Source organism: Chiloscyllium punctatum, chromosome 10, assembly GCF_047496795.1.
Source record: "Chiloscyllium punctatum isolate Juve2018m chromosome 10, sChiPun1.3, whole genome shotgun sequence".
In the NCBI taxonomy this organism is placed as follows: Eukaryota; Metazoa; Chordata; class Chondrichthyes; order Orectolobiformes; family Hemiscylliidae; genus Chiloscyllium; species Chiloscyllium punctatum.
This window is the reverse complement of record NC_092748.1, coordinates 7,308,020-7,330,668: the sequence shown is the minus strand read 5'-3', so window position 1 is coordinate 7,330,668 and position 22,649 is coordinate 7,308,020. Positions and strand designations below refer to the sequence as shown.

Genomic DNA, 22,649 nt, shown 5'->3' with positions numbered 1-22,649 from the left:
ATCATTTTTAGCAGTCTTACCTTGGCACAGGTGGAAGTGTACGTGGTGGGCGCTGAAAGAAAACCACAGAAAGTCATCAGTATCAAGGATGACACTCTTAGACAGCATGCATACCACTCTCAGTTCCTGATTCAATCAACCATCTGGAGTCTGTTGGAGACATTCTGTCACAGTTCCTTACACAATCATTATGAAACCCAGAGGCCACAATCCAGACAGATATTGTAAAGGATGTTCTTTTCTAGATGTAACACTTAACTGAAGCTCTATCTGCTCTCAGGAGAGCATAAATGATCCAATACAACCATTTGAATAAGGAATCCCCTTGTTGTTATGGCCAAAATTTATTATTGAATCAACAGCTCCATAAACACTTTTTCTGATCATATATTGCATGTGTGTTTGTGGAACTTTAGTAGATATAAGTGGACATTACCAATGTGCTTGAAAAAGATAGTAGGTAGCTGAAACACTTTGAGGACCTCTGTATAAAAGGAAAGGAACTATATAAACAAAAACTTTTAATTTCTTCAAAATTGGTTTGATCAAAGAAAACTGCTGATAAATTGGGCTTTTAGAGTGCAAGTCAAGTCAAGTAAATACTGGATGGATTTAGGAGGTATTTACACAGGGATAGCTGGTGTTGTACAATCACCGATTTGTCTCCTCTGTACACAGAGATATTCTTGCACCTGCTAACACTGAATGTGTTATACAGAGATCATCTCTACCTGGCAATACTGTACCCAGTTCATACAATGACTGACTTGTAATAATTCCCTCTTAGTGATGAGGCCACTCGCCAAACAATCCCACTAACTAGTGGTTATTGGGAACAAACAATTCCTCAGACCAGTGACTATACAATCCCTCTAACCAGTTATCACAAAATGATTTTGATTCCAGCAATGTGCTGGCAACTGTCAGTTATTCCTAATGCAAGGTTAGAGTTCTTCACACTGAACTCTAAGTTCTGCTGTAAATCTCTCACGCCAGCACTCAAAATAAAAACAGAAAAAAAAATTAATCCACACAAACCCTGTCAGCACTTGAATAAAGGTTAGTACTTCCAGTGGGATTCAGTGTGACAAATGTTAACCTGATTCCCTTTTCCAGACCAAACTTAAATTCTAGCTTCTCACCGCTTGCTTCTTCTTCATGGTGGCTGCGCTCCTTGAGCCTCAGTAAATGGGTCAGCAGCAACCTTACTTCAAACTAATCCTACTTTAAATCCACCTTCAGAAAGTGGATTAGCTGATAGACTATCCACATGACAGCTGTGACAGAGGGATTTGGAAATCTTGTCACCAAATTTAAAACACAATATGTTGAATATTCTTTCTCTTTGGGCTGACAATATAGAGATGACCCTTCACTGTCAGTGAAATTATATTTTTGAAGAGAGTGAGGGATTGGAGATTGCTTAACAACCATTCTCATGCCAGACAAATAGAATCACACAAAGGTCTTCATGACACCAAATTGACCTGATTAATAAAATCAATTCTTAATTGATTCTGGTCAAATTCCACAACGTGATGGAGCTATCAGCCTCATCTGACATGTTGAAAATGTTGGGCTGCTTTCCTGGTAACTCAAATAAAGACCAAAACATTGCTAGTTCAAACCCCAGGTGCGAACATTAGTCATGGTGTATGTACGGAATGTGTTGCCAGAGGAACTGGTGGAGGCTGGGACAATTACAACATTTAAAAGGCATCTGGATGGGTATATGAATAGAAGGATATGGGCTAAGCATTGGCTAATGGGACTAGATTGGGTTGGATGTCTGGTCGGCATAGACGGGTTGAACCGAAGGATCTGTTTCTGTGCTGTACATCTCTATGATCCTTTCTCTCAGTCAGGACAGCAATTGCTTACATTTGAGCTCTGAACCCATATCTTGGAATGAACCAATGGCTTGGGAAGGCAGCAGGGGAATCAGCCAGGTTCCCCCCCCTCTCAATGTCCGGTTTGGGATTGGGATGGGGATGTTTAGGACAGACAGTTGGGGCCCAACAAGTGATGCAGGGCCACTGGCGACACAGAATGGCAAAGTGACCAGTGCCCAAGGAAGTGAAAATGAGGAAGAAACAACTCCTTCAGGTAGCAAGTGGAGACAATTCAAGAATTCAAACATTAGTTTGGCTGACATGAGGCAGAGTAAGATTGTCACAAAAGCACAAAATTTGCTCATGAAATCCATGAGTTCAAATTCTCAGCACTCCAAAAGATGTTGTTTCTTCAACTTTTTTCCATTTTCACTTTCAACTGGGACTTCATTGGCCCTGATAATCGGTGATGCAACTTGGACAGGCGTTGCATGTCATGATCATGCATAATACCCAATGTTGTTGACTCCGTGGAAACTGCCCCAGAAAATTGAACTTTTCAATAGCCAATTCCCTTGGATCTGAAACTCCCAGAGTCCAACAACTGAGATTTCAATAAAAACCAAAAGAACTGCAGATGCTGTAAATCAAACAAAAGCAGAAATTGCTGAAAAAGCAATGGAGGAAAGTACAAACTGAGTATCAATCTGACTGTAATTTGCAGTCCTCAGAATAGGTGGGCTATATATCTTTCCCACCATTCATGTTAAAGTGGCCGGTTCATCGTTACATTTCTCTTGCAAAATAAATTTTAACTTCTGCTTTATCAATCCTCTTACACGAATCTTTCTGAAACAAACTATTAAATGCAGGTAATCTTGCCCCGACTGTCTTTTCTCTGTTTTCTTTTTAAAGCATGTGGATATTCTCCACTGGGATCAGGCATTATAATTTCCAGAGTTTAATTGTTCACAGAATTAAGAGAAAGTGAGGGCTGGAGATCAGAGTCCTACCTCTCTATATTCCTTCCCACCTATCTGCTCCATCCTCTCTTCTGACCTATCACTATCACCTCTGCTCCATCGACCTATCAGCTTCTCAACTATCTAACCACCAGCCCCACCCCTTTCCTCCCATTTATCTCTCAGCCCCCTTTCCCCCATGCCACATTCCAGATGAAGGGTTTATGCCCCAAATGTCAATTCTCCTGCTCCTTGGATGCTGCCTGACCTGCTGTGCTTTTCCAGCAACACATGTTTCAGCTGATCTCCAGCATCTGCAGTCTTCACTTTCTCCTAGTTGTGTTTTTCCAGCACCACACTTTTTGACTCTTATTCTGCAAGGTGCAGAAAGAAACCATTTTGTCCACTGGCTCTTTGAATAAACATCATTCCCTTGTGTCAATCTGCTGCTTTTTGACCATACCCCTGCATACTATTACTATCAAATAATCATCCAATGCCCATTTGAAGGTCTCAACTGAATCTGCCACCAACACATTTCCCAAATGTCAATTCTCCTGCTCCTTGGATGATGTATCCCACACCCCAACTACTCACTGCATGAAATGGTTTATTTTTTGCTCACATCACTTAAATCTATGCTCTCTCTTTCATGTTTCTTTTACAAGCTTCTCCCTATCTACTGTATCCTGCCCGCTCATACTTTTGAAAATCTTCATTGAATCTCCTCTCAGGCCTCTTCTTTCCATGGAGAACAGTCCCAACTGCTTCAACCTATCCTCAAAATAAAGTTTCTCATTTCTGCAACCATTCTTATTAAGTCAATTCTGCACTTTCCCCATTACGTACTTAGCATTTCTCCAGTTTTATGCAACCACACTGACACCCGTTTAGCAAGAGTCCATTAGGATGGGGTCAGTCCCAGGGGACTGAGGCCAACAGCCACCACACCCAGCCCCTCGATAAGTAGCTGTTACTCAGAGGGGGATCTGCAGGTCCGGAATGGAGCCCCAGACGACACGGGGTAGGGTGCACACCACCTTCCCCCTCCTTCTATCCCCCACCAACCCCCAAGTAGGACGAGGTACTCACCGCCTCCCATCGTCTGTCCATGCCGCTTACCCGTTGCTGTGGCAGCCACAGCACTCAGGGTCAGCGCTTGCCGCCATCCAGTTCCGGGTCACCCGCGCCGCCTGTCAATCAGTGGCGGTGGGCGGGATTGCAACCGCTGATTGGTGCAGACATCGTCGATCAATGTGAGGAGGCGGGCCTTAGCTGTGGTCAGGTCCTGCCAAATCTGTCAGCAATGGACAGTTTATTGGAGGTAATGTACTGTAGTCTCGAGGATGATGTACTGGGAATAATGGGAATAATGTACTGCACTCTCAAAGGATTATATACTGTGATTTCTGAGCAAAACGTATTGTGATCTCTAGGGATAATATTCTATGATTTCTGGGGGCAACACAATGTAATGAATGGGATAATTTACTGAAGTAATCCTACTGTGATCCTGAGACGAACAAACCATAATCTGCTGTAATATAATCTCTGGGGGTAATGTACTGTAATATTTGAGGAAATAATCTGTAATCTTGCAGTAAAGTATTGTAAACTTTGTGGGCATATTACTGTTTTGAATGGGGTTATATCTCGGGTTATACAGTGTAATGATTGCAGTGTATTGTGAACTTTGTGCGTAATTTACTGTAAACTGAAAGGGTAATTTACTGATTGGGGATAATGTACTGTTATCTCTGGGGACGCATTCACTGTAATTAGTGGGAGATAACAAACGGGGAAGCATCAAGCAATCTCAGGATCTGTGTTTGACGTATCATTCAGGAAATGCTGCCCGACCCGCTGCCTAGTGCCATTTGATAACTACCAGATGAAAGAACAAACATATACACCGATTTCCAATAGCCTTTATGGCTGCATCTATCACAGTGAAACACAATGTCATCTGAGAATGGCTGAACACTCTGCATTATGTATCTGGCTGGTGAGTGACTATGATGTGCAGCACTGTGTAATATACTAATGGTATAAATCTGAGAAAGACATTCATCAGTGCTGGTAATGGGTTGTACTTATCCACTATTACAGGCAATGCAGTATTCATTTCTCTTTATTGGGATGTGTACACGGTTGGCATGGTCACATTTGCTACCCATCCCTAATTTGCCCCAGGAGTATGTGATAAACCTCTTTAAGATAATAGTGCTCTGATGATGGAGTAGGGCAAGAAAATCCAGGATGTTGACACTGCAGAGGTGAGAGATTACTTTCCAAGTTGGGGTTTGTGTGACTTGAAGGTGATGGTGTCATAGAGTCATAAAGATGTACAGCACGCAAAAAGACCCTTGAGTCCAACTCATCCATGCTGACCAGACATCCCATACTAATCTAGTCCCACCTGCCAGCAAGCAGCCCATATCCCTCCAAAACCTTCCGACTCATATACCCATCCAAATTCCTTTTAAATGTTGTAATTGTACCAGCCTCCACCGTTTCCTCTGGCAGTGTTTCCATACACGTACCACCCTCTGTGTGAAAAAGTTGCCCCTTAGGTCCCTTTTATATCTTTCCCCTCTCACCCTAAACCTATGCCCTCTAGTTCTGGACATCTCCCCCCAACCCAAGGAAAAGACTTTGTCTAATTATCCTATCCATGCCATCATGATTTTATACACCTCTTTCAGATTACCCCTCAGCCTCCAACACTCCAGGGAAAACAGCTCCAACCTATTCAACTTTTCCCTATAACTCAAATCCTCCAACCCTGGCAACATCCTTATAAATCTTTTCTGAACCCTTTCAAGTTTCACATCATTGTTCTGATAGGAAGGAGACCAGAATTGCATACAATATTCCAAAAGTGGCCTAACCAATGTCCTGGACATGACCTCCCAATGCCTGTACTCAGTACTCTGACCAATAAAGGAAAGCATACCAAACGCCTTCTTCACTATCCTATCTATCTGCGACTGTACTTTCAAGGAGCTATGAACCTACACTTCAAGGTCTCTTTGTTCAGCAACATTCCCTAGGACTGTTCCATTAAGTGTATAAGTCCTTCTAAGATTTGCTTTCCCAAAATGCAGCAATTTGCATTTGTTTAAATTATCTCCATCTGCCACTCTTCAGCCCATTGGCCCATCTGAGGTAACCTTTTTCGCTGTCCACTACACCTCCAATTTTGGTGTTATCTGCAAACTTATTAACTATATCTCTTATGCTCACATCCAAATCATTTATATAAATGACAAAAATTTGTGGACCCAGCACTGATTCTTGTGGCACTCCACTGGTCACAGGCCTGCAGTCTGAAAAACAATCCTCCATCACCACCCTCAGTCTGTTACCTTTGAGCCAGTTCTGTATCCAAATGGCTAGTCGTCCTTGTATCCCATGCGATCTAACCTTGTTAACCAGTGTCCCACGGAGAACTTTGTTGACACCTTACTGTAGTCCATATAGATCACGTCTACCACTCTGCCCTCATCAATCCTCTTTGTTACTTTTTCAAACAACTCAATCAAGTTTGTGAGACATGTTTTCCCATGCACAAAGCCATGTTAACTATCCCTAATCAGTCCTTGCCTTTCCAAATACATGTACATCCTATCCCTCAGGATTCCCTCTAATAACTAGCTCACCACTGACTTCAGGCTCACCAGTCTATAGTTCCCTGGCTTTCCTTACCACCTTTCTTAAATAGTGGCACCACGTTAGTCAACCTCCAGTCTTCTGGCAACTCTACTGTGATTATCGATAATACAAATATCTCAGCAAGGAGCTCAGCAATCACTTCCCTAGCTTCCCACAGAGTCCTCAGTGATATTGGAATAAGTCAATTGTTTCAGTGATGGAAGTTGCAGGGGAGCTGCAGTAATCTTTTCAAATTGTTGTGTTGTCTCCTGTAGATTAGATTCTCTCTAAACTGGCGACTGAGGGATTGGATGTTGTGCTTGGGGTACTGAGAAAGCAAACTGCTCAGTTCCTTAGGTTGTTATGGTTGTATTGTTTTAAATCACTTATGATCATGGTGCAGCAAGACTCTGCAACTCCAGAAGAGGAAAGAACTGAGAAAAGCATTAACATCAAAATGAGGAAGGTTATAAGAAGTCAAGGAAAGGAGGGAAGAATAATGATCATAGAACCCTAGCTCATCATTAAGTAAAGCAGACAACCAATATGACTTTATTATTTATCATGCAACATTTATTTGGTATCTAACTCTCAACAGAGAATTTGCACTATTATATATAGCTCACTGTGTAAGAGGGTACTACATTAAAATTTCAACGTTTTGTGTTGATCTGTATTATTTTACTTACCAATGGAAAGGCTCTCAGCTCTCAAAAATTTCAATCTCATGCCCAAGGCAGATATAGCACAGGGTTAGATGCAGATTAAAATTTCCTTGACACTGTCCTATCAAATATCCATATGGCAGTTACCATCTATTTTACACCTGACACCCAATGGAGAAGGAATTATGCATTCATGTCTGAATTGAGCCAAGCTGCTGGTACCCAGTGTGGTTCAGACTGAGCTCGCTTGACAGCGCAAAGTAGCTGCGTGTGGGTGTCTGGAAGCTCATCATTCACAATCACACAGTCAAACAGGTGTCCAAAATAGTCCAGCATCTTCTCAGATACATCCTCCATCTCTTGTAAGTCTTCTTCCTATGAGTCAAAAATATATGTTTGAAATAAATGTTTTATATGGAGAGAGGCCATGCTGTGATACAGGAGTCAGGCGAGTGATAGAAGGAGTGACAGTGATTCAGAGAAAGAGCGCAAGAAAGAGAGATATTTACAGGGAGCAATACAGATACAAGGAGTGAGAAAGTTAGGAAGGTAGAGAGATCCAAATACAGAGAGGGATTGAGAGAGAGAGAGAGAGAGAGACAATGTGATAAAGGAACTAGTGACTAATACAATGGAAGAGATAGTGGCACTGATATTTCTAGGAAGACAATGTTGAGTGATGTTTTTGGTTTGTATGCGGAGAACCTGAAAGAATTCCTGCTGAATTTAATGGCAGATCACAGAGTCGCAGAAACAGAGCCCTCATATTTCTAGTTTCTATTTCCTGGTCATACAGAATTTGACGCTAGTCGGCCTTGGGCATCAGTTTGATGATCCTATTCAATGTACCAGTGACTGTTGCTAGATATCCAGAAATAAGTTCTGTATTGGAATGTTGGTGTCAAAATCTTCCCCTAATGGCTAAGTGCCAATAATTTGGAATGGCAACAAAAAAAGTTATTGAAATGCAAACCCACCTTGAAAGATCTGTTAACATAATAATCAGTGATGATACGGCTTTTTGCTCGTGTTTGTTGCAAGCGCCTGATGCTTGGAGGTTTGATGAATATAATGAAGGGTTTTAACTCTTTTGTTCGTGCCTCTGGAATTCTCTGTAAAGGAGGAAGTCAAAGCACTTAGCAATGTAGTCATGAATCTAAGAGGAACCTTATCTTGTTTAGCAAACTACACGCCAACTTACCCAGCCCGTCATTCCACTTGTGTTATACATAGAAATTCATGTTAAGTCTTTGCATTGTAAAGCACCACCATCACCTCTAACATTACACAGCACTTGTTCAACCTATATAGACTCATAAAGCACAGAAATAGGCATCTAGCCTTGTGCCTGTTCTGGATTTTTTCATCCAGTCATTTCCAATCCTGTTGCTGTTTTCCTACAGCCCTGCATTTTTTTTTCTTTTTGACTAGTTATCCATCTCCCCTTTGGAAGTTATGATTGAATTTGCTTCCACCTTTTGCTGGCGCTGTATTCCAATTCAAGAATTTGCTACAGAAAGAAAATCTCCTCTTATCCTGACATATTATTTGTTTTTTTTCAGTGATCTTAACTTATGAGGTGCATCTCAAGTAGTCCACTTACTTTTCAACAGTACTGCTTGCATTTTTCCAACAGCTTTAACATAGCAAACTATGTTTCACAGCAGCCTGAAGAGCAGGCACCAAATCGGCAGTGGTGGAAGAGATAGGGAAAATTACTGGAGACCTAGCAAAAGAGCCAGGTATCTCTGAGGCTTTAGGAAGAGGTGAGAGACATGGTGAAGTGGAGAAACTTAAGAAGAACATTCCAGAATGTGGGTTCAAGACTGAAGAAGGCTCTGAAACTGTAATGCAGCCGTAAGAAGGATGCAAATCCAATCAAAACAATGGAGAAGACATTTTGGAACACAAAGCCGTAAGAAAGAATGAGGAGCTGATCAGTGATTTCTAAAGGACATTGGACTAGCTCTCAAGGAAAAAAATGTGCAGGGCTATAACGATAGAGCGGGGAATGGCTGAAGGTTATAGGACAGAGAACAGCTAATAAATCATATGGTATCCTCAGTATTTGAGGGTTTATTAATCAGGGCATGGAGTACAAAAGAAGGAATTTATTTGAACTTATATAAAGCACACGTTAAGCCTTAGCTGGAGTATTATATCTGCTTCTGGACACTGTGCTTTAAGAAGGTTGATAGGCTTTGGAGAGAATGAAAGGGGCGAAGGATATAGAGATTTTAATGGGAGCCAGATAGGATCTCTCGAGTCTTGCCAGAGTTAAGTTGTAGATGAGTGGCATTTGTGGGCGGCACGATGGCACAATCTAATCTAATGACTTTTTCTGAAACTGCACAGAAGTGGTCCAAGATATTGGTGAAGTCTTGGAATGGTAAAGTGGGATATTGTCATCAATAGAATGCAAGTTGGCAAATGCTCTGGGAGGAATAAAGGAATGAGATAGTGCAGGCACATCTGAGGTGACCATGCAGTGTATCAAGAAAATCCATTCAATCTTGTTGAAAAGAGATACATGTTGGCAAAAATTTTTGTTTTGTTCTCATCAGGCAAATCCAAGAATGCCAAATATCAAACAATCACAACAATTTGTACCTGAGAGAAAGGTTGCCAATTAGTTGGCCAGACAACTCAATTGTGGAATAGTATGAGTGAGGCCAGATATGTAGGATGGTAAGGGAAGATTAAGTGGGTGAGGCAGCTGTATAAATGATCTCAATTTCATAGATATAAATAATCCATCAGCATCCCATATTTGAGATTAGAGGCAAAACTGAAAAGGCAATGTAGAATAGAGAACCATGAGAAGCATTTTGGTGCTGAGGAAAGGAGCTTGGGGTTGTCCTCATCCACCAGAGCACCAGAGGAAGTGGAGAAAGAGGCAAATAATAGTCAAAAGCACCCAGCAGTTTTTGCACTGAACCATCATGTCAGTCGAATGCAACAAAAATAAAAATTGCTGGGAAAACTCAGCAGGTCTGGCAGCATCATGGAGCGAAAGACGCGTTAGCGTTTCAGGTCCAGTGACCATTCATCAGAACTGTTTTTGTTTCTGATTTTCAGTTTGTGCAGTTGTTTCTTTGTTTTCTCCATTTCAGGTGTTGTCTGATTTACATGTTGATCCTTGGATTTAGGACTGTAAAAGTGGAAATTAAAGTAGGGGAAGAGTGAATGTGGAGCAACTTCGAGGAGATGAGGAGTGGAACTGATAGGATTGTTGAGCAGGACAGTGATGACTATGGACTTGTGATAGGCGGGAAGGACAGTCTGGAACAAGTTGAATGAGAGGGAGTAGATTTATTCCTGAGTGAAGCAGATTCAGACAAGCAGAGATTGAGTGAGGACAGGATTCCAGAGAACATGGAAGAGCTCAGTGGAGGGAACTTGGGTGGAGCTTGACAGCATAGCGGATGAGGAGCTGACTAAGTGAGAAAAGGAGAAGAGCATTTCAGTGCCAACAAGGTTTGGAGTGTGACAGATGATAAATTTGAAGGACAGTGGCAGATAGTCCTCACAAATGGTGTCAGGAGATCATTAGTATCATGGATAGCAAGTTGGCTGCAAAAAGTAGGAAACAAAGATCAGGGTAAGGATGAGAGAGGTTTACCACAAGATCAGAGCTGAGACTGTACTTGTTCACCATTTCCATAAACAATTTGGAATCAGGAATCAGAAGCACAATTGCTAAACTTGTAAACAATACTAAGCATTGGACAACAGTTAACAAAATGTAGGAACAAAAATGTACTGCAATATAACATACGGAGACACGGATAAAGATGCAGAGTGAACACATTATTGGCAAATGAATTCAAAATTAAAGAAACAAAAGACTCACATTTCTTTGGCATGTTTCACAAGATAAGGATGGCTGAAGTAACAAAAGAACAATAACGTACGCTGAAAAGTGATGGTACGTTTTGGTAGGAAGCATTACAAGGTCATAACCTTTTGGAGTATGGGAGCATAACATTAAAAATAGCAGTAACAATAAATGAAAAAAGCACTGGCATTCAATTTTTGAGGGATAACATTGAAAAATAGATAAAATGGTTAACTTGGAGCAGTGTGAATATTTTTGGTGTCTGTGCTATAAAAAAAGATGCAGAGACAATGGACAAGGTATTTAAAAGATTTACTGAAATGAAACCAGCACCGTGAGGTAATAGCTATGAGGAAATTTTGGACCTTTTAGTTTATGAAAATAAGATTGAAGGGTGACTTGAAAGAGGTCTGTAGCTTTATGAAAGGATTAGATACAGCAGCTAAAGAAAAGAGATTTTCACTTCCCAACCAGATTCCATGCAGGGTAATGAGAGAAAAAAAATTTTCATGAAGCAATTTATTAAACTATGGCATGCACTGCCCAGAAATGCGATGTAGGCAGATTCAATTGAGGTATTTAAAAGGGCATTGGATTTTGTTTTTTGGAAAGTACTGGTGCATAGGAATATGGAGAAATGGCAGGAAATGGGCACTAGATAATGTAACAGGTGAAAGCCCAAGGGGCTGAATAGCCTCCTTCTGCACTGTAATAATTCTATGATCTACTAGGGATCATTAAGATAAGACAGTCTCCAATAAATCTAATAGGAAGTCAGGAGAGTAACAAATGTAGAATTTGCAACCACAGAGAGTAATTGAGGCAAGTAGCATAGATTCATTTAATACAGATAAGCAGGTGAGAGAGAAAGGAACAAAACAACATATTCATAGAGTCAAAAACCTTATTGCTCAGAAGTAGGGCATTTGGCTCATTATGCTTGTAATGACTCTTTGAAAAATTAATTGTGCTTAGTCTCCCACCCCCATCTTTTGTCCATAACCTTGGAAATTCATCATCCTCAAGTGTTTGTTCAACCTCCCCTTAAAGTTATTTTTATAATCAGCTCCTCCCACCTGTTCCAGAAGAGTCCCAGATCTTGACAACACTGAGTGAGGTTGATGGAGTTAGATAGTGAGGAATGGGAGGAGGTCCATGTGGAGAATAAAGTTGGGCCAAATGACTTGTTTTTGTGCTGTGAACACAATACAGTATTATATGATGGTAAGCTTTTCAATGTAGATGCCAACTAAAGGGTAAGGTGATAGATTGAAGTGAGACCCAATGTTAGAAAATAAAGCCACCCTCTTAGTAAAGGAAGGATGTGAATTTGGCAGTAATTATAGCCATTCCATTAAACTGTGCTGTGAAGCATCCATGATTTCCAATCTAGTGCTTCACAGAGTGGGCTTCTATTGCCAAGGTTTGACCTTAACAATATTAATTGATCAAGATGACCATTGCAGAACAGTCCAGCTGTTCTTTACCCTTCAATATGTACATGAACACTTACTTGGGGCTCCAGGTCAATGACACAAATTAACCCCAAGTCCAGAATCAAGCGCACAGCCTCCCTGCTCGTGCCATATAGATGCCCTTTGTACTGTCCATAGTCCAGGAACCTGAAGTGAGAAGAAGACCCTTCACAAACAGAATGATATTAGTTTCAACTTTCATTCGTATGTCACAGTCAATGTCTACCTGGCAGAATGGAGGAGATCAGAGGCTCTTCACTTTCATAACATCTTGGGTGCACAGTTTCTTGAATTACATCCTGTCTTCACTCTTTATTGTCCTAAATGAACTATTGAACCCCATCAGTATACTACATGAACTGTTATGTCAAAACTCTCCCCATTGATACATTAAATCTTCCATTGAAACTTGACATTTAATACATTATCTTTCCAACAGAAGCCTGTAACTCTGGTATATTAATTCTATGAACTCAAATTAGGAAATTGGCCTCTCCCTGTTCCTTTCAGCCCCTTAAGCCTGTTCTGGCATTTAATATAGTTCTCCCTCCATTTGTCTATGTTGGTTCCATAATTGCTAAATATCTTTGGCCATCAAAAACCTATCCATATTAGATTTTAAGTTGAAAATTGAGTTGGTACGTACTGATTCTTAGGGACTGTATTCCATGTTTCAACCACTGTATGTTTCATGACTTCATTCCTGATCTTAAAGTTATGTCCCTTTGTCCTAGACTCTTTCACCGTCAGAAATTGTTTGTCCTTATCTAATCAATAGATTCCTTTCAAAATTCTAAAAACCTGAGACAACTTAGGGACATGTAATCTCTCATCATTATCTAATCCTTGGAACCTTGATAATATTTGGGTGAATCTATGCTAGTCTTCTTTTACAGATAATACATCCTTTCCAAGTTGTGATCCCAAGAACTATGCAGTTTTCCAGATGTAAACAAGTCAGGGCTTTGTAGCTGCAGCTAAACTTCCTTCTCTTTATATTCAAGCCCTCTAGCTACAAAACTGGATGGAAGGGTGAACTGTGAAGAGGATAAAGAGATGCTTCAGTGTGATTTGGACAAGTTGAGTGGGCGGGCAAATGTGTGACAGATGAAGTATAATGTGGATTAGTGTGAGGTTATCCAATTTGGTTGCAAAAGCAGGAAGGCAGATTGTTACGTGAATGGTGATAGATTGGGAAAGGGCGAGGTGCAATGATACCCGTGCACCAGTTGTTGAAAGTAAGCATGCAGTCACAGCACATGGTGAAGAAGACAAATGGTATGTTGGTCTTCACAATGAGATGATTTGAGTACAAGAGCAGGGATATCTTGCTGTAATTGTACAGGGCCTTGGTGAGCCCACACCTGGAATATTGTACATAGTTTTGGTCTCCTTATCTGAGGAAGGATGTTCTGGCTACAGAGGCCATGCAACAAAGGTTGACCAGACTGATTCCTGGGATGACAGACTGAGGTATGCAGAGAGACTGGATTGGTTAGGACTGTATTCATTGGAGTTTATAAGAATGAAGAGGATCTCATAGAAACCCATCACATTCTAACAGGACAAGGCAGGGATGTTCCCAATGACTATGGAGTCCAGAACCAGGGAGTCACATTTTAAGATACAGGGTAGGCTATTTAGGACTGAGATGAGGAGAAATTTCTTCACCCCGAGAGTGGTGAGGCTGTGGAATTCTCTGTCACAGAAAATGGTTCATGCCAAAACATTGAATATTTTCAAAAAGGAGATAGGTATCGTTATGAGGGCTAATAGGAGCAAAGGATATGGGGAGAAAGTGAGACCAGGAAACTGAGTTGGTTGATCAGATGTGATCATATTGAATGGTGGGGTTAAGTTCAAAGGACTGAATGGTCTATTCCTGCTATTACTTTCTATGTTTCTAGGTAAATAGGCTAAAATTTCATAAACCTTTTTGATTTCTTTTTGTCCTAAATCACTACATTTAATCATCTGAGCATTCGAACCCTTAATACTTCCTTGAACTTGCACATTTACAAGCTTTTCACCATTTAAAAAATACCTCAGCCCCTTTATTTTTTGATCTACTTGGGGTGACTTCTCATATACTTGCATCAAAATTCATCTGCCACATTGCTGTCCATTAATTTAATCTATTTATTTATAATTTATGCTCCTTTCTATATTGCTTAATCTGCTTGTAATCTTTGTATGGTCAGTTAATCGAGACTTACATGGATATATATATATATTATATATATTAAAATTTTAAATCACTCATGGATATAGTGAATACTTGAGATCCCAAAATAGGCCCTGTTGGAACACTTCCAGTCATATTTGAGTGCATATCCATTACATCTCTTTTCTGTCCTAAATGTCTAACTATTCATCTAGCCAAGTTAATAATTTGTCTTCAATTTTGTACACTGTAGTTCAATCGAATTTGTTTGATATGACCAGCCCTTTTACAAATCCATGTTGACTCTCTGTAATAAACTCAAAATTCTCTCTAAGTTCTCTGTCACTGTGTCATTAATTATAGATTCAAACAAGTTTCCTGCAACAGATGTTAGACTAAAAGGTCTGTAATTTCCTGACTTTGCTTCCTCATATTTCTTAAATAACAAGCTATCTTTATAATTTTACAATAGAGAAGCGATCATTCCTGCATTAAGCAAACTTTAGAGATATGACCAAAGCATTTGCAATTTCCTCAGAAACCTCATTTAAACCCTCAGGTGAAAAGCAGTCGATCCAAAACTTTATCATGATGCTCCCCATGTGGTGAAACGACAGAATTATCTAGTCTTTGGCAGACTACTGTTCAGACCCATGCGTTGCTGTAACATATGCATCCCGACACAATGTTACCCACAACAGCTGGAATCTTGATAGTAGTTGCCTTACTGTACTACCCCTTCTTTTAAAATCTGAGACTGCTTATTGGTGGTGGGGAGTTGGGTGGGGTGCTGTTTGAAACTCATCCTTCTGTGACTGAGTCAAACCATTTCCCTCCCACCCCTATCAGCATAAGTGAAGAGTGGTCACTGCATCCACTTCATCTGCTTTCTCCCCACTCCCAAACTTATGTTTAGATGCAGTTTCTGCTGCTCTGTTATTCATATCAACTTCCAGACAGGTGGATGAGCTGAGACTCCTATTGTTATTGATGCTCTGTGACCACTAGACTGCATGAGAACATAGCCTGAAGGCAATGTTGCTCCATTTGCAACAGACAGCTTAGAAAGAGTTTCCAGTAGCAGTGTCATTGCAATGGATTTCATATTATTCCAGTGCCTTGTTACCCAATGGGACTGTTCTTTCAGCTAACATAGTCCCCATCAACCATTAGCCATTTTTGATTTCAACCCAGTGGGTCCTCACCTGTGACTCAATGCCATTGCTTCAAATGTTTCTTTGGAAACAAAGTAGTACTCCCGTCCATCTTCCTCATAGCTGTTTGGTGGCCGAGTGGTATCTGCAAGGGCAAGAGGGAGGAGAACCAGGCTGAACCAAAGCAGGGTTGAAGTTATACACATTGAATGTGGTTTGGTAAATGCAGAATATACCATGAGGAATCTAGCTTAGACACACGTCCTCCAGCTTCCACTCAAACTCATCCTTCATCTGAACCTGGAGTACTGTGGACCATTTTGTTCTCCTTATCTAAAGCGGGACATATATTTGCCTTTGAAAATAATTGCCTCAGTTAATTCCTGGTATGAGAAGAGTGTCCTCTGAGAAGATATAGAGCAGAATGGGCTAATATTCTCTGGAATGTAGAAGAATGGGAAGTGATCTCATTGAAAAGTGTCAAACTTTGAGATGGTTTTAGGGGGTCAACGCTGAGAGACTGTTTCTATCTGACTGGAATGTTGAGAATAGGGATCATTGTCTCAGGTTGGCCATTTCGGACTGAGATGAGAAAACATTTCTTCATCCAGAAGATCATGAGTCTTTAGACTTCTCTACCCTCAATCCTGTAGATTGAATGAATATATTCCAATCTGAGATTGTTCATCTTTTGGGAACTAAGAGAATCAAGGGGAGGGGAGGGAAATGATTCAATGTAGATGATCAGCCATGATCTTACAAATACCTGAGCAACCGGACGAGCTGACTGACCAATCACCCCCTCGATAAGACAATAGACAAAATCTGAGGTAATCAACAAGCCTGGATCAGAGACAGGAGTCATTTAGAAATGTCTATAGAATCACAGGAGAGTAGGAATCCTGATGGCTGTGTTAAATGACTGGCAGGAAGACAGCAAATTAGCTAATCCATATTAAAAAGTGAGTAACCAATTAAGACTGTTAAGCAGGTAATTAAGAGACATTTAGCTTTAAATGTGCCTGTTAGAGACTCTTGTGGTGCAGATGTGGTGACCCTACTTCTCAGCGATAAGGCCCAGCTCCAGAGGTGTGCCTTGAACAGGTTGCCATGATGTAGAGGAGCCAGTGTTAAAAACCACACAACACCAGGTTATAGTCCAACAGATTTATTTGGAAGTACTAGATTTCAGAGCACTGCTGCTTCATCAGCTACCTGACATATTAAATACAGAGGCAGCAACTTGTGAAAGGACTAAAATTAGCCCGATGGAGATCACACAGAGGAGAAAGTGAGGACTGCAGATGCTGGAGATCAGAGCTAAAAATGTGTTGCTGGAAAAGCGCAGCAGGTCAGGCAGCATCCAAGGAGCAGGAGAATCGACGTTTCGGGCATAAGCCCTTCTTCAGGAATCAGCCCCCATTCCTGAAGAAGGACTTATCCCGAAACGTCGATTCTCCTGCTCCTTGGATGCTGCCTGATCTGCTGCGGAGATCACACAGACTCCAGTTGGATGAATGAGTCATGGGACTGCAGGACCAAGAGGGTAAAACCGGGGTAAAGAGGCGTCAGTATCGGAGAGGCAGAGCACCTTGCCGCTGTTTACTAATAGGAAGGGCCCTGGGCACCTTTTGTCCTAACTGATCAGACACCTTGTGTTCACAATGGACTAGTCACTCCTGATCTACTGCACCCAGCAGAATCCAGGTCACCTAAGTGAATTCCTTGTGCCTATGTTTCTGAAAACAGAGTCTCAAGACCCTGCACAACAGATGGTGGTATGTCTCTCCCATTAAAGGATCTCATGGTTTGCTGCCAATCAGATAGTTGTGTGCAAACTCATTGATGCTGTGGGTGATGTTACGCAGATATCTAGACTTACGTGGTACAGGACTTTGGAAGAGATCTGGATCTGACTCAATCAACCTTCTTCTCAGTTCATTCACTCCCACTCCTGAGGGACCTAATGTGTCAGGAAAACAAGAAAACCAAAGTTGCCTCTGGTATCAATGTGCCCAATTATCACAAGACATTTCCCAGTCAGAAAGTGTTCAAATTCCAATTTGTCATCATAATGTTAGTGGTGGGGTGTGGGTCACCAAAGCTCTGAAAAACAACTGTCTCCCCTGTTGTCCTGCTCAATGGGACTACCCTGACTTGTTTCAACTCTGTCCTATTGAATTGTAGCCATAGCAATTCTTGCATTCGAGTAAGGTTTCACATTATACGTTGTCAGCAGCATCACTCCACCACTTTTCTCCAGCACATCACTCCTCTCCACTGTTTGTGAGTCACAATCTCCTCCACTTAAATATCAGGAAGCAAAAAATTGTCATCAGACCCCACCTCTGCTTCAGGAAGTGCACCCCAGCTACTGCCTCAGACTGAATCAGATTGTTCACTACCTCAACATCACAGTCAATTTGGAGCTGAGCCTGTGATCCCATAACATCTCCATTAGAATGACCACTGACCTCACTGTAACGTTGCCCATCTCCACGTTTGCCTCAGTCCCATAACTACTGAAACTCTCATCCATTTCTTTGTCTTCTCCAGATTTGACTATTGCAGCTCTCCTGCCACGTTTCCTGTGGGATTTCAACTCACCTAAAACTCTGCTGCCTCTGTCCTATCTGACATTGTGTATCATCGACCATATGTTTTTGTCCTGAGGGTCTGTGATTTTGGGACAGTGCCGTGCTGGAGAACTACACCCTAACACACACACACACACACACACACACAGTGCAGTGTCAGGGTGTCACCTGGTGTCAGTGAGGAAATAGCTACTGTTCAGCCACATGAGGTTGTGGACCATCCACCTGAGATGGTTTAATCTGCTTCTAAACTGGATGATTAGTTACTCACCCACCAGGACAATCAACCTGTGTCGGTCAGTGGGGCTGCGTTGGTATCTCATAACCTCCTCATATGGTGACACTGTGCTGGTATAACAACTGCTCGGACAGCGGGTGGAGCTCCGTAACTGACTGCTCTTCGATTTCCTGCGGCAGAGTCGCATGCTCCTTCTGAATCCCGCTGTAAGGGAGGGACAACAGTGTTAATGGGCAGGGATGAGTCAAACTGAAAGTTATGAAAGATACCAAAGAAATGCAAGTTTAGTCTATTTGTCTTTATTGATAACTGCAGGTCATGGGTGAGTTCCAAACATATATTTCCCCCACTGCCTTTCCCCCTTCACACATTCCTGGCAAAGAAATGACAACTAGCTGCTTCATTTCCCCAAACAGTTTGGCAGATCAAAATCACGATGGATCCAGGCAAAGCAGATGGGGAGAAATTGTTCCAGCTTGTAAAAGGAGGGCACAGATTTCAAGTGTTTTGCAGAAGAAGCAAATGCAAGACGAGAGAAAACCTTTCTTAAACAGCGAATAGTTGGAGTCTGGAATGCACTACCCGCAAGTGTGATGGAGACAGGTTGAATTGAGATATTCAAGAGGGCATAAGATGATTACTCTGGTGCAGCCGCACTTGGAGTATTGCATGCAGTTCTGGTCATTGCATTATAGGAAGGATGTGGAAGCTTTGGAAAGAGGTCAGAGGAGATTTACTAGGATGTTGCCTGGTATGGAGGGAGTGTCTTATGAGGAAAGACTGAGGTACTTGAGGCTGTTTTCATTAGAGGGAAGAAGATTGAGAGGTGCCTTAATTGAGACATATAAGATAATCAGAGGATTAGATAGGTTGGACAGTGAGACCCTTTTTCCTCAGATGGCGATGGCAAGCACAAGGGGACATGGCTTTAAATTGAGAGGTGATAGATATAGGACAGATGTCAGAAGTAGTTTCTTTACTCAGAGTAGTAGGGGCATGGAACACACTGCCCTCAACAGTAGTAGACTCCCAACTTTAAGGGCATTTAAATTGTCACTGGATAGGCATATGGACGAGAATGGAATAGTTTATGTTTGATGGGCTTCAGATTGGTTTCATAGGTCGGCGCAACATCGAGGGCCAAAGAGCCTACACTGTGCTGGAATGTTCTATGTTCTACGATTATTTAAATAAAAACAATGTTGAAGGTTATGGAAAAAAGGCAGGAGATGAGCAATGAGTCAAAACAATCAGAGAGCTGGAGCAGATATGACAGGCTGAATGGCCTCCATCTGCACCATAACATTTCTGTGATTCTGAGAGATGGGAATTTTGGAAAAGATTTTTAAAATGATCTCATTTCACTGACCAATATACTTGAGGGACTAAATTCCATCTTTCCATGACAGTATTTGGGTGGGAGGGGGGGAGGGTTTGTGGAATCTTCCCACATTTTCCTAACAGTGTTTGGTTACTGATATGGAAAAGGTACATTTTGGTGCCAGAATGAAGTGTTAGTGGTCAGGGTGAATATCTGATCCATCTGCCAAGGAGAGCAACAGAAAGGCAGAACTGAGAGACAGGAGGCAGAATGGGAAACATACATAAAGCAGCTGCAGAGAAGAGTGAGCAAGTTATAACTCACGAATGTACAGTCCTTGGTTATGTCCATTGAATTCAGCATCTTCTGTACACCAGGGAGATATCATCAGGAAAGAGAGCATAGAACAAGGCAGATGTTAAATCACATTTTAATTCTCACACATTAGATCGCAAATTATGTACACTAGAACCTACATTATAGCAGTTAGATCTTGGTAACTCAGCCAGTACTGGCGTTACCAGGAGTTTTTGGATGAGTTGCTCCTATGTTAATACTTACGCATTCCTCTAAAAAAAGCCAAAGATTTTATTCTTAGCCAATTCCCCAAACCTACCCCAGACTGGTCAGTGAGCACAAGCAGAGCTGAGGCTAATCCTTGTGTTTCTTTTGTCTTTATTCCCTTTTGACTATTTCAGTACTTTGCTGGCTGGGCACCTTGCTTCCACTCTCCATCAATTTAAAGTCATCTAATCCACTGTATCTGTATCCTAATTCACATTAAGCCCCATTTTGTTAATGTGGCTCAGTGAACTACATTGGCTTCTTATTCAGCAACAAATCAATTGTAAAATTTTCTTCTTTGTTTTCAAATTCCTCTCTGACCGAGTTCCTCTCTACCTCTGTAATCCTCTCCAGTCTAATTGTCCCAGGTATCTAAGCTTCTCTTATTCTGGCTTCTTGCACGTCCCCAATTTTAATAGTCCTATCATTGGCAGTTGTACCTCAAGCCGTCAAAACTCTGAGCTTTGAAACTCCTCTTCCAAACTTTTCTGTTTAACTTGCCTTTTTTATAATGTTTCTTTGAACCTATCCTCTTTGACAGATCTTTTGGTCATGTGCTTGATTATCTCTTTAAGCATTAAGTGTCAAATTTCTTTTGGTAATACAACTGTGAAATGTCTCAAAGTTTTACTGTGTTAAAGGTGCAAGGTAAATTCAAATTTTTGGTTTTTTTGGAGATAGTAGGGGGTGATCATAAGCAAAATCCTAGCCCATTCCCAAACAAGGTCAACTGAGCTTGGTTTAAGGGACAGACAAACATTGCTTTACTCTGGCTCAGAAGATCATGAATTTAAATCTCACTAACAGACATAGTGTGGAAATTAATTAACATCTGTCTATTAACACCCACTGGGCACTGGGAATGAACACTGCTCCTGAATGTTTGCACCTGCGCTACACCGAATATTTCCCTCCCCCCCCCCCCGCCCCGCCAGTACCTCCTTGACATCTGATGTACAAGCTTGGCCTCACATAGCAAAGAAGTCTTGCTTTTTCAGTTACTCCATTTCCAGCACTAGAGGTGGGTCTGGTGGCAGTGATCAGAGCAGTTAGATCAAGTGGCTGGATGGCTGGTTTACAATGCAGACAGATGCCAACAGTGTGGGTTCAATTCCTGTTCCAGCTGAGGTTACCAATGAAGGCCCCAACTTCTGAACCTCACCCGTTCTCTGAGGTGTGGTGACCCTCAGCATAAACTGACCACCTGTTGTCTATCGCTAAAGAGAGGGCAGCCATACGGGATTATAGTGACTTTACATTACTGTTTTGCTGGGTATTGGCCAGCAATGACTGTGATTCTAATCAGGATACACTTATGATCTGCAGACTTACCTTCTCTCAGCTCCTCTTTAGAAAGCAAACAAGAGGAAAGAATTTTGTAAAATAATACATTAAGTACAGATATCTCTTCTGCTTTCTTGCCACCAATCAACTAAAATTAGTCCTCAGCTTTCAACGGCCCAGCCAACAGCCAAACTGCAACTAAAATTAGTCCTCAGCATTAACAGTGGCCCCAGGATTTTAATAACACGTTTATTGATAGCAAGCAACATGTGAAAAAAACGTCCAATTTAGTTTGGTCACTACAAAAATAAGTTAGATATCCTCCTGTTTGCACAAAATTCATTTCTGTAGCACTTGTTATATCACCATTTCTGATGGAATCTTGCAATTGAAATATTTACATGGGCGAGTCATTGTGCAAGCATTTAATCACAGAAAGATCATATGCAAGCTTTTCACTGTCACAGTTTCACTGTTGTGATCACAAGCTGAATCATTCAAAACATTTCAGGTGAAAAAGGAATATCAGTGGAGATAAAAGTCAGGCCATTCCAACAATGAAGGACTGATCCATAATGCATGTTTTATACTATATTACAAGTCTATCATAGTCTTCTACAGCCATCCCCTGAGCTATCTGGATACTGTTGGTTGCAGCTTTACATGTAGTAAACAACATTCTGTCCCACTGGCTCCACTTTTACATTCCTTCACTGAGAGAAAAAAAATTCTCCCCTCAGATACAATCAGTGTGGCCTGGAATTCTTTAGACAGGGCAGGAGGTAATATATTTTGTACAGCCTTTTACAAATGCTGTCATTTTCCTCTTTCCTCTCTCCACTTTACACCCTCCCTCTTCCATTTCCTGACAATCTTACAGACTGCCATACAGAGGGAGGTT

General features: G+C 41.3%; 3 protein-coding genes across 8 annotated transcripts in view; 1 reads left to right on the top strand and 2 right to left on the bottom strand.

Annotated features, from left to right (window-relative positions):
* Positions 1–3,981, bottom strand: part of LOC140481853 (transmembrane protein 237-like) — a 37,256-nt gene extending 33,275 nt beyond the window's left edge. Inside the window, exons 1-2 of one of the 2 annotated variants that reach the window (XM_072578408.1) lie at positions 3,887–3,981; positions 21–52 (exon numbers count right to left, since the gene is read on the bottom strand). In XM_072578408.1, coding sequence (XP_072434509.1) covers positions 21–52; positions 3,887–3,907 — 53 coding nt within the window. In that variant the 5' untranslated portion in view covers positions 3,908–3,981. Of the gene's footprint in view, positions 1–20; positions 53–1,142; positions 1,176–3,886 lie in introns of those variants that run through there. The other variant, XM_072578409.1, reaches the window with a different exon arrangement.
* A 78-nt stretch (positions 3,982–4,059) lies between these two features.
* LOC140481851 (tripartite motif-containing protein 3-like) overlaps positions 4,060–22,649 on the top strand; it is a 67,148-nt gene continuing 48,558 nt past the window's right edge. The window contains exons 1-2 of the mRNA XM_072578401.1: positions 4,060–4,118; positions 4,640–4,799. Of these exons, the coding sequence (XP_072434502.1) occupies positions 4,787–4,799 (13 nt within the window). The 5' untranslated portion in view covers positions 4,060–4,118; positions 4,640–4,786. The remainder of the gene's footprint in view (positions 4,119–4,639; positions 4,800–22,649) is intronic.
* LOC140481852 (MAGUK p55 subfamily member 4-like) overlaps positions 6,996–22,649 on the bottom strand; it is a 42,033-nt gene continuing 26,379 nt past the window's right edge. For all 5 annotated transcript variants that reach the window (XM_072578405.1, XM_072578403.1, XM_072578404.1 and 2 more), the window contains 8 exons: positions 21,797–21,811; positions 20,225–20,266; positions 18,613–18,783; positions 17,627–17,707; positions 15,796–15,889; positions 12,465–12,573; positions 8,091–8,225; positions 6,996–7,488 (listed from right to left, as the gene is read on the bottom strand). In XM_072578405.1, the coding sequence (XP_072434506.1) occupies positions 7,297–7,488; positions 8,091–8,225; positions 12,465–12,573; positions 15,796–15,889; positions 17,627–17,707; positions 18,613–18,783; positions 20,225–20,266; positions 21,797–21,811 (839 nt within the window). In that variant the 3' untranslated portion in view covers positions 6,996–7,296. The remainder of the gene's footprint in view (positions 7,489–8,090; positions 8,226–12,464; positions 12,574–15,795; positions 15,890–17,626; positions 17,708–18,612; positions 18,784–20,224; positions 20,267–21,796; positions 21,812–22,649) is intronic.